Source organism: Argopecten irradians, chromosome 8, assembly GCF_041381155.1.
Source record: "Argopecten irradians isolate NY chromosome 8, Ai_NY, whole genome shotgun sequence".
Lineage (NCBI taxonomy): Eukaryota > Metazoa > Mollusca > Bivalvia > Pectinida > Pectinidae > Argopecten > Argopecten irradians.
This window is the reverse complement of record NC_091141.1, coordinates 42,408,785-42,424,315: the sequence shown is the minus strand read 5'-3', so window position 1 is coordinate 42,424,315 and position 15,531 is coordinate 42,408,785. Positions and strand designations below refer to the sequence as shown.

Below are 15,531 nucleotides of genomic sequence, written 5' to 3'. Positions count from 1 at the left end.
AACAGCGTTTTTGATTGCGTTAAAGGTGGTAGGAACGCAATGGGATACAGACATATTCTACATGTAGCGCTAACGCGCTACATTGAATATGTCTGTATCCCATTGCGTTCATACCACCTTTAACGCAATCAAAACACTGTTCATTCTCTATATGAATACTGTTGGTTAGAAATTGGTGCCAGGTCCCTGTTGTGGTGTGTCAAGACACATGTTCTCATCTCGAGCAATACAGTTTGGATATACAGAAATGAAAAATATGAATGTTTAAATTCTATTTTACCAAAATATCAAGTACAAAGAACTATCAAAGAATCGTTATGGAGACAGTTTTACTTCCGTTTATATATGTGTACACGTCACATTTTACACACATAGTGTACACGTCATGGAATGAACTCGAATGGCTTGCCGTTCCCTTTGTGTTGATGTTCTTTACCTTCGCCTTGGAACTGCAAATAGAAAAAAAAAGTTTTTAAAAGCAACAAAACTTTAATAGATAACAATGAGACTAATTCACGCGATACAGGATAACATTTGTGCGGGACTAGTATCTCCAGTGGTGATGGAACATAACTCTTTGTAATTTTCCCGCTGAAATGACTTTAGTCCCACACAAACGTTATCAGGTATCACGTGGTACGTGAATAAGTCCTATTACTATTGTTTCGCAGTAATAAGTTATCTTTCTGAATGCATTATAAAGATACATGTACAATCAAAATCACACGGGAAAAAAAGGTTCTCATTAGGATGTGCATCAGTCGGAGTTATGATGGGAGTCAAGGAGACAGCAACCGTCAGGGTCAGGCGTCAAGGAGACAGCAACCGTCAGGGCCAGGTGTCAAGGAGACAGCAACCGTCAGGGCCAGGCATCAAGGAGTCAGCAACCGTCAATGCCAGGTGTCAAGGAGACAGCAACCGTCAGAGCCAGGTGTCAAGGAGACAGCAACCGTCAGGGCCAGGTGTCAAGGAGACAGCAACCGTCAGAGACAGGTGTCAAGGAGACAGCAACTATCAGGGCCAGGTGTCAAGGAGACACCAACATTCAGGGCCAGTTGTCAAGGAGACACCAACAGTCAGGGCCAGTTGTCAAGGAAACACCGACTGTCAGGGCCTGGTGTCAAGGAAACACCGACTATCAGGGCCTGGTGTCAAGAAGACACCGACTGTCAGGGCCAGGTGTCGAGGAGACACCGACTGTCAGGGCCAGGTGTCAATGAGACACCAACCCTCAGGGCCAGGTGTCAAGGAGACACCAACAGTCGGGGTCACATGAGGAGGGGTACACCAACAGTCAGGGTCACGCGTCAATGAGACAGTCAAAGTCGTATAAGAAAGGACATCAATGGAATGCAGTCAAGGTCACAAGAGGGGGAATGTCAAGGAGACACTTACCAATCGCAAAAGTCGAATGAGGAAGAGTGTAATAGAGACAACCTCCGCAAGATGTTGTACATTGTATATGACTGTTTCGTAGTTTTACTTTGGGAGTTTTCTTATGTATTTGTGAAAAAAAACTTTGTGGCAATCACAGTTTGAAGAACTGATAGCTCTGTACATACAATGGCTACTATAATCTACCTGGTCTACGATCCAGCGATTAGCGGCAGCCTGCTGCATTTTCCTCATCTCCAGTTCGTGTTTGTTCCTCCAGATGTGGGGGAATTTAGAGATGTTCATCATATATTGTTGGTTCATCTGGTAATCAACGATAAAATGTTATAAATTTACATAAACATATCAAATGTATCTTCCTTCTTTCATGGTGTGTCAAATTAAGACGAAGGGGGATAACTGTGATATATCAGGCTATACATACAATATTCTCTGTTGATTTACATTAGTGAAAAGTGACTCCTCATCAAAATAAATGTTTATTGTGAATAATTAGTGGGCGTACTTCACTGTCGACACTTAAAATGCACACGCGCCAAGAACAAAACTGTTCATTTATTTTATCACTTGGAGTTCATCTGACTATTCATTAATAACTAATCTATCATTAATTTTATTGTTAACATAAGATCGGTCGGCGATGTAGCCTCTTTAACTGCCGACAGATGTCGCCGCCTACCTTCCATTCGTGGTTCCAGCGGTTGTGGTTATAATGCGGTTCCTTGGAGGTCAACCGTTTCAGGATCGCCAGGTTCTCGTGCGTAATACGAAGCAGCTCCCTCTGGCGCTTCGTTTTGTTTAAACTGGAGAGGGGGAGATAATTTAAATACTTTAATTTTATTATTACAGTACGTACACATGCGAATACTAAATATGAATTGCAACAGTAATAACTGCATAGTGATTAAAAAAACTTTTTATATGAATATCAAATCGATTGCAATGTGAATTATTTTATATTTATTTATAGTTACACAGATTGTTTCTATGAAAACCCTTCTGTCAGGATTGTTTATCACGGTTAAGAATGACTTTTGAGATCACCTTTTCCTTCTGTATCCTATGTTTTGACTGTGGACACGACCCCCAGATCGCATGATGTGCGCCATTTTCTCTAGCAGGATCCTGTTGTCTCGCTCCACACTTGCCAATCTCTCTCCCTCCATCTGGTCAAAAGTCGATATAAAACGATTCAAAATGTATACACATCTACACTGAAGGTTGAGACAACTATGATTGTGTCCTTTTGACATCGGAATTATCTGTAGTCATAAGTTAAAGATGCTCCACCGCTGACAAACGGTAGTTTTTCTCTATCAAAAACAGGAGGAGACGATTTAGTTTTTTTCTTCAGTTACGAAAAATACTTAATTTGCACCATTATATTACCACCCTTGAAAAGTTTGAGCTTCTATTTTGATTTCAAGATACAAATATTAAAGATAATCAATTGCATCCTGAAAAAAAATCATTGGCACTATGCCCTATATGGAATGAGGTACCGATTACTTTATATTGCTTTTTGTGTTAATTAGACATATATATGATTAAACACAAATTATATGATTAAACACAAATTATTGTTCAAATGATGGACATTGTTTATGCTCTGTCGGCAGTGAAGCATCTTAATAGTTTACTCAAGTATTAACTAAACCAAACAGGGGACTTGTTATATACAAACGCGCGAAGTTTCGGAGAAAATGTCCTTTATACTACATACTATATCATAATTATGAAAGTAAACATATTGAATTAACAAAAGTTATGATGAAAAGACAGATAATTACCTATATTTATGAAATTCAACGCGTCTTCCGCCTTTTGAAGTAAAGCCACGATCCGAGGGATGGGTTCCCAAAGTGGTACAAAACACGTGATTCCAGTGTGTACACGTTCAAACACGTGATTCCATTCCAGTGTGTACACGTTCAAACGATTGGTTGAATCACAAAATTGCATTATGTACATAAGGTCTATATATCAGGTCAACTGAATTACCAAATATGGAAGAGACAATTCCTGCGTGATTTATTCCCCTTGTAGCCACAAACGTGATTTGCACGAGGATTGTTCAATGGAAACACAGGAGACACAGGGATCTGAGAATTAGTTACAGGTTATATAATCATGGACCCAACAGAGTGCCCCAAGACCATTTTTAGACGTTTTAGAGCTCTAGATAAAAAAACCCGATAAAAATCATACTCTATATGGTACTATATACGTAACGTGTTACGCAATACTTTTTCATTGCCATTTTGGTAAAAACAAAGAAGGAAACGAAAAATACATAGAATATATACAGTAGGGAAAAATAAAAATTACGAAGACTCTTGGCACGTTACTAGTGTACATTTGTGCGCCTTTGTGGACAAATGCTGCGTCATGATAACTATTTGAATATTTATTGTATTGAAAAAATATAGAATACCCACCTGTAACTTTTTCAGTTTGATGTGTAAATGCATATACGTCTTTGGAGGTTTGTTGTCGATCCTAGGCTTGGCTGAAATTCAATATCAATGTTTACATATAAGTACATATACATGTTTGTAAGTCCATTATATATGATGCTATATGGTGACAAAGATCGACCGGTATGATATCCGGGGATACGGGGTAATCGGGAGTACACCTCTAGTTTTGGCCATTTTTTCGATATCGGATAACACCGGCCATGTCTAAGCCAAATGATTTACAAGTCTCACTTATAAATCCTTGCTAGGTCTAAAGGGAAGGGGTTGTGGCCAAAACATAAACTTGAATTAGATCTAGCAAAAACTAATAAAGTACTCAAAGTACACGTAGTAAATTCTTTTTCTACTAAATTTTACGTCAGTTTTGGTAAAACGTAAAAAGATATCACAAACCTGCAACAACCTTTCTTCTGTGTGTTTTGAAATACTTCACATCCCAAAGTCTTTTCAAGAAGATGTTGTTTGCCGGTGTGAGCGGCTGATACGCTCGATGCATCGTATGTGATTACGGAGGTAAAACTGTCTCAACGTGATAAAATAAACAAGGAACTAACACTGTACAAAATCAAACTCACAGGAAGTGAGCTCCGTTTTTATGACGTCATAATATCTTTGACGTCACACTGCGGTATCGAAGAGTTATCTGTCAGAAATTTAGTCAATGTTTTAAGAGTCATGACGTTAGGCTAGATCATGCAGATCATTTTATACTCGTGAACATGTTCCGGAAATTGATAAATACGTCACCAGGAATTAATATTATGTTTCGGTGTGTCTTTTCAATATACAACAAAGATGGAAATGATGAATGAATCGAATAGTAGGCAAACTTGTATTAATGAAGGATTGAGGGATATAGAAAAGTTTTGGGTTTCCTGAGACTTGTGTAGTTTCCGAGGCGGAATTGTGTGTCTGATTATAAATCTCTTGATCTGTCTGTAAACATGTGTTTATTCGTTTGTTCGCTTATTCGTTTGTTTGATCGTTTGTTATTATGTGTGTCTCGATTTAATTTCAGCATAGTTTATTTTGGTCATTTGATATTTATGTTTTTTTTTAGGTATTTTTGATAAGGTAATTCTTTTCCGTCAATGGATCATTATACGAGTTTTTGCTGGCGTGGTCTTCAGTGCCAGGTAGAAAGGTATGGTTCTGTCCGTCCGTCATCCTTGATGTTCCAGTGGTTACTACAGTGGCGTAGGAAGATGAAACGTCATGGGGGGCAAAGGTCCTCAATATTTTGTAACCCCCCCCCCCCCCGCCACACATACAGGAGGAGATTAATTCAACCCCCAACCATATAATATATGCTTAATGTACATTTTTCATATATCACTAAATCTAATCCTTGTACACATTTATAGACAGTGGGGTCGGTAAAAGGAAATTAACGAATACGCAAATTCGGCCAAATTAGCGTGTGAGCGTCGAAGGCGCGAGATTTTGGTGTTTTATTAGGGGTTTGAGGGTGACCCCCGGGATGAGTTTTATGTATTTTGATGATTTTGCGATCGCCCGAAAGCGCGAGATTTTGGTGTTTGGGGGGTCCGGGGGTCTCCCCCGGGAAAAAAATAACGATTTAGAATGGCTGAGATGAGTTTTACGATAAAGTTTAGTGATTATAAAGCGTTCTTAACATGGTAATTTTTCGATTTAAAGCTACCTGCATTTAGAAATGATAATTCACACCATCGGCACATTGTTGTGTAACATAAAAAATGAATTAATTGTCTCGCTAAGACATATAAACAAGTTGATCTTTTAAGAGACATTTTTTTAAATAGTACATAGAATCCCTTGATGGACATTTTTAGTCTAGTTTGTGTGTATTGAATTTTTACTATTTAAGGTTTGACATTATGTGCTTGAACGTTTTAGGAAATGCGCAGCGGAAAATTTTCTAATATGAAGTACGCAGTTGCCCCCACCCCCCCAAGGTCAAAATACTGTGCTTATATCCACCTATGGAATATCTCATAACAAAAGTGAAGTTGCTTTATCTAGAGATGTACTTGGGTGTATTTCACTATTGAACTTTGGCTTTCTCTGGAGATGAACTTGGATGGATTTCACTATTGAACTTTGACTTTATCTAAAGATGTACTTGGGATTTTTTTTGTTTGTTTGTTTGATTATTTTAACGTCCTATTAACGGCCAGGGTCATGTAAAGATGGCCTCCCACGTATGCCATGTGTAGTGTGTATGAAGTGCGAGATGCGTGTTTTAGGAGACTGCGGTATGTTTGTATTGTGTCTTCTTGTATAGTGGAACTGTTGCCCTTTTTATAGTGTCATATCACTGAAGCATGCCCGAAGACACCAGCAACACACCCCACCCGGTCACATTATACTGACAATGGGCCAACCAGTCGTCCCACTCCCTGTATGCTGAGCGCTAAACAGGAGTAGAAACTACCACTTTTTAAAAAAGACTTTGGTGTGTCTCGGCCAGGGGACAGAACCCAGAGCCTTCATCAGAGGGGCAAACGTTCGACTCAAGGTCAAAATTGAGGCGGTGTATTTCAACTATTGGACTTTGGCTTTATCTAGAGATGTACTTGGGTGTATGTCACTATTGGACCTTAGCTGTATCTGGAGGATATATTCAGGAGTCAATGCTAAATAAGTGAAGGTCCGCTTTCTCTGCCGGAGCATATGGTACTGTTTGTATTATATAATCCGCTATCATTGTCATACAATGATGGCCGACAAAAGAAGAACTATTAATGATTACACGAAAACAATAAATATTATTTAATTCATAAAAGAAGTTACGCTACATCATGGTGAGTTATGTATTACATCAAAGCTAATGTCACTACACGATGAATAGTCGTGGGCTGGCCGGAGAAATATACTAGTATTATCCAGAGTGCCGTTATTAGGAGCGGGAGAGATAGACAGTAGTTCACATATCATGGGATAGATATCGATCAACTGGAAGGGAGGGGAGAAGAATCCCGGAACAAAATTCGGACCCACTGCGTAGAATATCGGCTGCATAGTTACAAGGCCGTTATCGTAACCGTGTTCTCCAGTTCTCGGGGATCTTTTAGTTACATCCGGGTCCTGCAAATCAATATTTAATGTCATTGATAAGGTTGGCTGGATGTAACGTCCTATAACCCCAGTGTAGCTTATAACTCCATTTCCTGATGCTTATTGTACGTATATGCCTAGCTTATAATTCCATTTCCTGTTGCTTATTGTACGTATATGCCTACCCCAGTGTAGCTTATAATTCCAATTAATTTAACCGTCACCGCCATGTTCATTTTTCTCTCGGAACTCTTCTCGACTTTACATATTGTGACTACATTACGCAAATTATATAGTGTTGTGCTTGCGGGTAAACTCGAGAAACATGAAGAACAAATGAACATGGCGGTGACGGTTAAAGTATGAGTGAGCTACATGATGTTTAAATGGAGTTTCTACAAAGTACGGGTCATGACACCTCCAAAGGAGATTGTGGATGAACACAGTTATGGGTACTGTTTACCACCACAAGCGTAGATTTTGTGATTTTGGCTTGGTTTTTGAGGTACCAATTAGAGCCGAGACGACATTTCGACCGGACAGGGAAATGTCTACCTAGCATATTTTTCGTAAATTTCCCGATTCATCAAGCCATAACTTCGTCAATACTAGGCCAATAAGATATCCGTCAATGCTGTATAGAACCCATTTATTAAAATAATCACGGTTTAAAAAAATAGGTCCGTTTTTCTCGACCGCCGAGTTCATACCCTTGATACTATAATATATATATATATATATATATGTATACTGTTAGTTTAAAAAATCGTGCCATGTCCCTGTGGTCCTATCTACAGCTAGGGATTATCTTCTTTTTCTTCAAGTTTTTTGATAGGCATATATGTACAATAAGCATCAGAGAATGCAGTTATAAACAAGTCGATCTGGGTTAGGCATATCAAGCTACACCGGGGTTGGCATATACGTACAATGAGCATCAGGAAATGGAATTATAAGGTACACTGGGGTAGGCATATACATACATTAAGCATCAGGAAATGGAATTATAAGCTACACTGGGGTAGGCATATACGTACAAAAAGCAACAGGAAGTGGAATTATACGCTACACTGGGGTAGGCATTTACGTACAATAAGCATCAGGAAATGGAATTATAAGGTACACTGGGGTAGGCATATACGTACAATAAGCATCAGGAAATGGAATTATAAGCTACACTGGGGTAGGCATATACGTACAATAAGCATCAGGAAATGGAATTATAAGCTACACTGGGGTAGGCATATACGTACAATAAGCATCAGGAAATGGAATTATAAGCTACACTGGGGTAGACATATACGTACAATAAGCATCAGGAAATGGAATTATAAGCTACACTGGGGTAGGCATATACGTACAATAAGCATCAGGAAATGGAATTATAAGCTACACTGGGTAGGCATATAGTACAATAAGCAACAGGAAATGGAATTATAAGCTACACTGGGTAAGGCATATACGTACAATAAGCATCAGGAAATGGAATTATAAGCTACACTGGGGTAGGCATATACGTACAATAAGCAACAGGAAATGGAATTATAAGCTACACTGGGGTAGGCATATACGTACAATAAGCAACAGGAAATGGAATTATAAGCTACACTGGGGTAGGCATATACGTACAATAAGCATCAGGAAATGGAATTATAAGCTACACTGGGGTAGGCATATACGTACAATAAGCATCAGGAAATGGAATTATAAGCTACACTGGGGTAGGCATATACGTACAATAAGCATCAGGAAATGGAATTATAAGCTACACTGGGGTAGGCATATACGTACAATAAGCAACATGAAATGGAATTATAAGCTACACTGGGGTAGGCATATACGTACAATAAGCATCAGGAAATGGAATTATAAGCTACACTGGGGTAGGCATATACGTACAATAAGCAACATGAAATGGAATTATAAGCTACACTGGGGTAGGCATATACGTACAATAAGCAACAGGAAATGGAATTATAAGCTACACTGGGGTAGGCATATACGTACAATAAGCATCAGGAAATGGAATTATAAGCCACACTGGGGTAGGCATATACGTACAATAAGCAACAGGAAATGGAATTATAAGCTACACTGGGGTAGGCATATACGTACAAAAAGCAACAGGAGGTGGAATTATACGCTACACTGGGGTAGGCATTTACGTACAATAAGCATCAGGAAATGTAATTATATGCTACACTGGGGTAGGCATATACGTACAATAAGCAATAGGAAATGGAAATATAAGCTACACTGGGGTAGGCATATACGTACAATAAGCATCAGGAAATGTAATTATATGCTACACTGGGGTAGGCATATACGTACAATAAGCATCAGGAAATGGAATTATAAGCTACACTGGGGTAGACATATACGTACAGTAAGCATCAGGAAATGGAATTATAAGCTACACTGGGGTAGGCATATACGTACAATAAGCATCAGGAAATGGAATTATAAGCTACACAGGGGTAGGCATATACGTACAATAAGCATCAGGAAATGGAATTATAAGCTACACTGGGGTAGGCATTTACGTACAATGAGCATCAGGAAATGTAATTATATGCTACACTGGGTTGGCATATACGTACAATAAGCATCAGGAAATGGAATTATAAGCTACACTGGGGTAGGCATATAGTACAATAAGCAACAGGAAATGGAATTATAAGCTACACTGGGGTTGGCATTTACGTACAATAAGCATCAGGAAATGGAATTATAAGCTACACTGGGGTTGGCATATAAGTACAATAAGCATCAGGAAATGGAATTATAAGCTACACTGGGGTAGGCATATACGTACAATAAGCATCAGGAAATGGAATTATAAGCTACACTGGGGTAGGCATATACGTACAATAAGCATCAGGAAATGGAATTATAAGCTACACTGGGGTAGACATATACGTACAATAAGCATCAGGAAATGGAATTATAAGCTACACTGGGGTAGGCATATACGTACAATAAGCATATTTAGCATCAGGAAATGGAATTATAAGCTACACTTGGGTAGACATATACGTACAATAAGCATCAGGAAATAGAATTATAAGCTACACTGGGGTAGGCATATACGTACAATAAGCATCAGGAAATGGAATTATAAGCTACACTGGGGTAGGCATATACGTACAATAAGCAACAGGAAATGGAATTATAAGCTACACTGGGGTAGGCATATACGTACAATAAGCATCAGGAAATGGAATTATAAGCTACACTGGGGTAGGCATATACGTACAATAAGCATCAGGAAATGGAATTATAAGCCACACTGGGGTAGGCATATACGTACAATAAGCAACAGGAAATGGAATTATAAGCTACACTGGGGGTAGGCATATACGTACAATAAGCATCAGGAAATGGAATTATAAGCTACACTGGGGTAGACATATACGTACAAAAAGCAACAGGAAATGGAATTATAAGCTACACTGGGGTAGGCATATACGTACAATAAGCATCAGGAAATGGAATTATAAGCTACACTGGGGTAGGCATATACGTACAATAAGCAACATGAAATGGAATTATAAGCTACACTGGGGTAGGCATATACGTACAATAAGCATCAGGAAATGGAATTATAAGCTACACTGGGGTAGGCATATACGTACAATAAGCATCAGGAAATGGAATTATAAGCTACACAGGGGTAGGCATATACGTACAATAAGCATCAGGAAATGGAATTATAAGCTACACTGGGGTAGGCATATACGTACAATAAACATCAGGAAACGGAATTATAAGCTAGAAAAGTGGACTTGTACAAGAATTTGAAGACGATCAGGAATAGGAATCAGGTATTGGAGGAATAGAACTGGAACAGATAATGAGGAACTGGAACAGATAATGAGGAACTGGAACAGATAATGAGGAACTGGAATAGATAATGAGGAACTGGAACAGATAATGAGGAACTGGAACAGATAATGAGGAACTGGAAAGTAAAGTACAAATCAACATGAGCAGAAGGGAGATTTACGGTTGACAGTAAGTAATCTTACATGTGTGAGAGTCCATCCTTCGTCGGCCACCACTAAGATCGGCGTGACCCTTCGGTTGTTCTTAAAATGCCACACTTCCGGTATGTCATCCTTCCGATAGGCTTTGATATTTGGGTGCTTATTGATGGTGTTTACGACATAAGTATCACGTCCGTCTTCTGGTACCACCTGCATGATGGCGCCGATTTCCAGTGTACTTTTTATATATGTTCTATCCACTACATCGTAAATATTGATAAGTTTATTGTCGTAATTGGTAGAAGTCATCCCATGGTCACTGGTCACGACCAGATTTACTGAATCCTGCAGGCCTTTCTGTTCTAATTTACTGAACAATTTACCGACAAGCGAGTCCATTTCTTCCACCATTTTGACTATTTCTACAGAATCTGGACCAAAAATGTGTCCAGTCAGATCCGGCTCGTTAAAATAAACACAAACGAAATTAAACTTGTCCTCCGCGAGCATCTCTATGGCGATGTCTATTCGCTGTTCGAATGGTACAGAGTCATTGTACCTGTGAACTTTATTTGCGCCGATCCCTTGTATTTCTATATACCCTCCTGGCCAGTGCACAGTACCCGACTTCAGGCCGTGTTTACGTGTTGTTATCCAGATAGGCTCGCCTTGGGACCACCATTTAGAGTCGGGAAATGTTTGTATATCAAAATCATCTTTGAACTCCGGGTCATGCATTTCGTTCGATATTATGCCATGGCTTTCATCATATAATCCTGCGAAAAGAAATACATTATACACATCTTAAACAAACTAATATGACTTACATTGAATTCATAACGTAATGTGAAATTATACTGAAATGAAGATATACTTATGCACTTTAGATACAGGCTTCACAGTGGGAGCTTCACTAAGGGACGTCTGACTGTCAAACTTCAAATAAGCTTCACCAAGAGACGTCTGATAGTCCTACTTCAAATAAGCTTCACCAAGAGACGTCTGAGTCATACTTCAAATAAGCTTCACTAAGAGACGTCTGACAGTCATACTTCAAATAAGCTTCACCAAGAGACGTCTAATAGTCCTACTTCAAATAAGCTTCACCAAGAGACGTCTGAGTCATACTTCAAATAAGCTTCACTAAGAGACGTCTGACAGTCATACTTCAAATAAGCTTCACTAAGAGACGTCTGACAGTCATACTTCAAATAAGCTTCACTAAGAGAGACGTCTGATAGTCCTACTTCAAATAAGCTTCACCAAGAGACGTCCGATAGTCCTACTTCAAATAAGCTTCACTGCGAGACGTCTGATAGTCCTACTTCAAATAAGCTTCACTAATGAACGTCTGATCGTCATACTTCAAATAAGCTTCACTAAGAGACGTCTGACAGTCATACTTCAAATAAGCTTCACCAAGAGACGTCTAATATCCTACTTCAATAGTCTTCAAGAGTCTGAGTCCACTTCAAATAAGCTTCACTAAGAGACGTCTCAGTCATACTCAAATAAGTTCACTAAGAGACGTCTTGACGAACACAAGAGAACGTCTGCGTCATACTCAAATAGCTTAAAGACTTGAGTCTACTTCAAATAAGCTTCACTAGGAACGTCTGACAGTCATACTTCAAATAAGCTTCACAAGAGACGTCTAACAGTCATACTTCAAATAAGCTTCACTACGTCTGATGAGTCACACTTCAAATAAGCTTCACCAAGAACGTCTGAATAGTCACTTCAAATGCTTCACTAAGAGACGTCTGCAGTCATCAATATCAAAATAAGCTTACTAAGAGACGTCTGATAGTCATACTTCAAATAAGCTTCACTAATGAACGTCTGACAGTCATACTTCAAATAAGCTTCACTGAGAGACGTCTGATAGTCATACTTCAAAATAAGCTTCAGTAAGGAACGTCTGACAGTCATACTTCAAATAAGCTTCACTAAGAGACGTCTGATAGTCATACTTCAAAATAAGCTTCAGTAATGAACGTCTGACAGTCATACTTCAAATAAGCTTCACTAAGGAACGTCTGACAGTCATACTTCAAATAAGCTTCACTAAGAACGTCTGACAGTCATACTTCAAATAAGCTTCACTAAGAGACGTCTGACAGTCATACTTCAAATAAGCTTCACTAAGGAACGTCTGACAGTCATACTTCAAATAAGCTTCACTAAGAGACGTCTGATAGTCATACTTCAAATAAGCTTCAGTAATGAACGTCTGACAGTCATACTTCAAATAAGCTTCACTAAGAGACGTCTGACAGTCATACTTCAAATAAGCTTCACCAAGAGACGTCTGACAGTCATACTTCAAATAAGCTTCACTAAGAGACGTCTGATAGTCATACTTCAAAATAAGCTTCAGTAAGGAACGTCTGACAGTCATACTTCAAATAAGCTCATAAGAGTAATGAACGTCTGACAGTCATACTTCAAATAAGCTTAACTAAGGACGTCTGAGTCACACTTCAAATAAGCTTCACTAAGAGACGTCAAACAGTCATACCTCAAATAAGCTTAACTAAGAGACGTCTGATGATTGTCACACTTCAAATAAGCTTCACCAATGAACGTCTGACAGTCATACTTCAAATCAGCTTCACTAAGGAACGTCTGGCAGTCATACTTATAATAAGCTTTACTAAGGAACGTCTGACAGTCATACTTCAAATAAGCTTGAGTAAGGAACGTTTGACAGTCATACTTCAAATAAGCTTCAGTAAGGAACGTCTGACAGTCATACTACAAATAAGCTTCACTAATGAACGTCTGACAGTCATACTTCAAATAAGCTTCACTAAGAGACGTCTGATAGTCATACTTCAAATAAGCTTCACTAATGAACGTCTGACAGTCATACTTCAAATAAGCTTCACTAAGAGACGTCTGATAGTCATACTTCAAAATAAGCTTCAGTAAGGAACGTCTGACAGTCATACTTCAAATAAGCTTCACTAAGAACGTCTGACAGTCATACTTCAAATAAGCTTCACCAAGAGAACGTCTGATAGTCATACTTCAAATAAGCTTCACTAAGGAACGTCTGACAGTCATACTTCAAATAAGCTTCACTAAGAGACGTCTGATAGTCATACTTCAAATAAGCTTCAGTAAGAGACGTCTGACAGTCATACTTCAAATAAGCTTCAGTAATGAACGTCTGACAGTCATACTTCAAATAAGCTTCACTAATGAACGTCTGACAGTCATACTTCAAATAAGCTTCACTAAGAGACGTCTGATCGTCATACTTCAAATAAGCTTCAGTAATGAACGTCTGACAGTCTGCATTAGTGCCATATAATAGTGAAGCGACTTGGTTCCGGTTAGGCCTATATTTATCTATCGTGACAGGACTATACTGTTCAGAAAATTATTTTGGATCTGTCTGTTTCAAAACTATATCACATATAACTTTAAAGGATCGAAGGTGTAAGGTTATGGAACAATGAACAATTCTGATCACCACGCTGAGATGATGTGCTGATGTTAAGATTAATTGTATGAATGACAAAACTAGCTAGTTTTTATATAAATATTAGACTTAATGTGTAAAATAAGATACAGGCATACCACTAACTCCTCTGTATATGTCGTACCATTTATAAAAGTTAGAATTGTAGTGTGATCAACCGGTTACCGAAACATTAGACTCGAACACATTCATTTCTAGTCGGATTTCAACGCATGAGCGGTCATACTATCTGATTGCTATCTAGCTAGAAGTATGCATATTTAATGCATGTTCAACCACGCATGTTAAAAACCCTTCACATGTACGGCTAATGTACCTATCAATGTTGTAGGCCAACTTATGCAAATAAAACTCTATCTGCTATCTTGCTGTAATGTGGATATTTCATACAAATAAAATTATACCTGTTACCTTAGATTCTTCATACAAATAAAACTACCAGTTACCTTAGATTCTTCATACAAATAAAACTTTACCTATTACCTTACTGTAATGTGGATACTTCATACAAATAATACTCTACCTGTTACCATGCTGTAGTGAGAAGGAAGGGTTTTAGTGGTAAATGTGCTCTGAAGATATTTTGCTCTGACTCCGTCCTGTGCCATTTTGTCAAAGTTAGGTGTTTTCGCTTTTTCCGGGTAGTCGTATCTGAAGCCATCCATGGACACCAGTAGCACTTGCTTTGTGTGTTTCCTGCAAAATCTTGCTGAAACTTGATTACTAAATAAAACAGTTAGCATCATAATCGTAATATCTTGTTGGCGAGTCATGACAGTTCCGGTTAGGTCCATGTCACCTGATAAAATGTGTGAACAGTGTATATCTTATTTTTCAGTCACGGTTGGGATAACAAACTCCGGGCGCTTAAACATTTTGTACATGGTATGCAATCGATACTTTTCTACACTGTTCACACGGCCAATAAATCTCTTACTACCACAGTTGAGTCCACACATAACCCACTTTCATGGCCAAACTGGATCACATGGTCATCATCCATCCGGACCGATTTTGATCATCTTGAAAAAAAAGAGATACAAAAGTAGAAATTCCTGTTGATATTGACTTGGCAGTTTATGTCAAAATCTAAATAGGACATGGAGGTTAATAGGCAATGTTTGGTGAGTACATGTAATAT

The 15,531-nt window shown here is 38.6% G+C and overlaps 2 protein-coding genes across 2 annotated transcripts; both read right to left on the bottom strand.

Annotated features, from left to right (window-relative positions):
* Positions 1-309: 309 nt before the first annotated feature.
* LOC138330419 (sperm axonemal maintenance protein CFAP97D1-like) lies at positions 310-4,495 on the bottom strand. Its single transcript, XM_069278025.1, has 6 exons — positions 4,269-4,495; positions 3,834-3,904; positions 2,440-2,561; positions 2,075-2,198; positions 1,582-1,698; positions 310-449 (listed from the first exon to the last, which is right to left on the bottom strand). Exons 1-6 carry the CDS (start codon positions 4,369-4,371, stop codon positions 384-386), a joined length of 603 nt encoding a protein of 200 aa, XP_069134126.1. The 5' UTR covers positions 4,372-4,495; the 3' UTR covers positions 310-383.
* Positions 4,496-6,602: 2,107 nt separating this feature from the next.
* On the bottom strand, positions 6,603-15,297 carry LOC138330418 (bis(5'-adenosyl)-triphosphatase enpp4-like). Its single transcript, XM_069278024.1, has 3 exons — positions 14,914-15,297; positions 10,943-11,676; positions 6,603-6,944 (listed from the first exon to the last, which is right to left on the bottom strand). The coding sequence occupies exons 1-3, from the start codon at positions 15,182-15,184 to the stop codon at positions 6,657-6,659; spliced, it is 1,293 nt and encodes a 430-aa protein (XP_069134125.1). The 5' UTR covers positions 15,185-15,297; the 3' UTR covers positions 6,603-6,656.
* Positions 15,298-15,531: the final 234 nt, after the last annotated feature.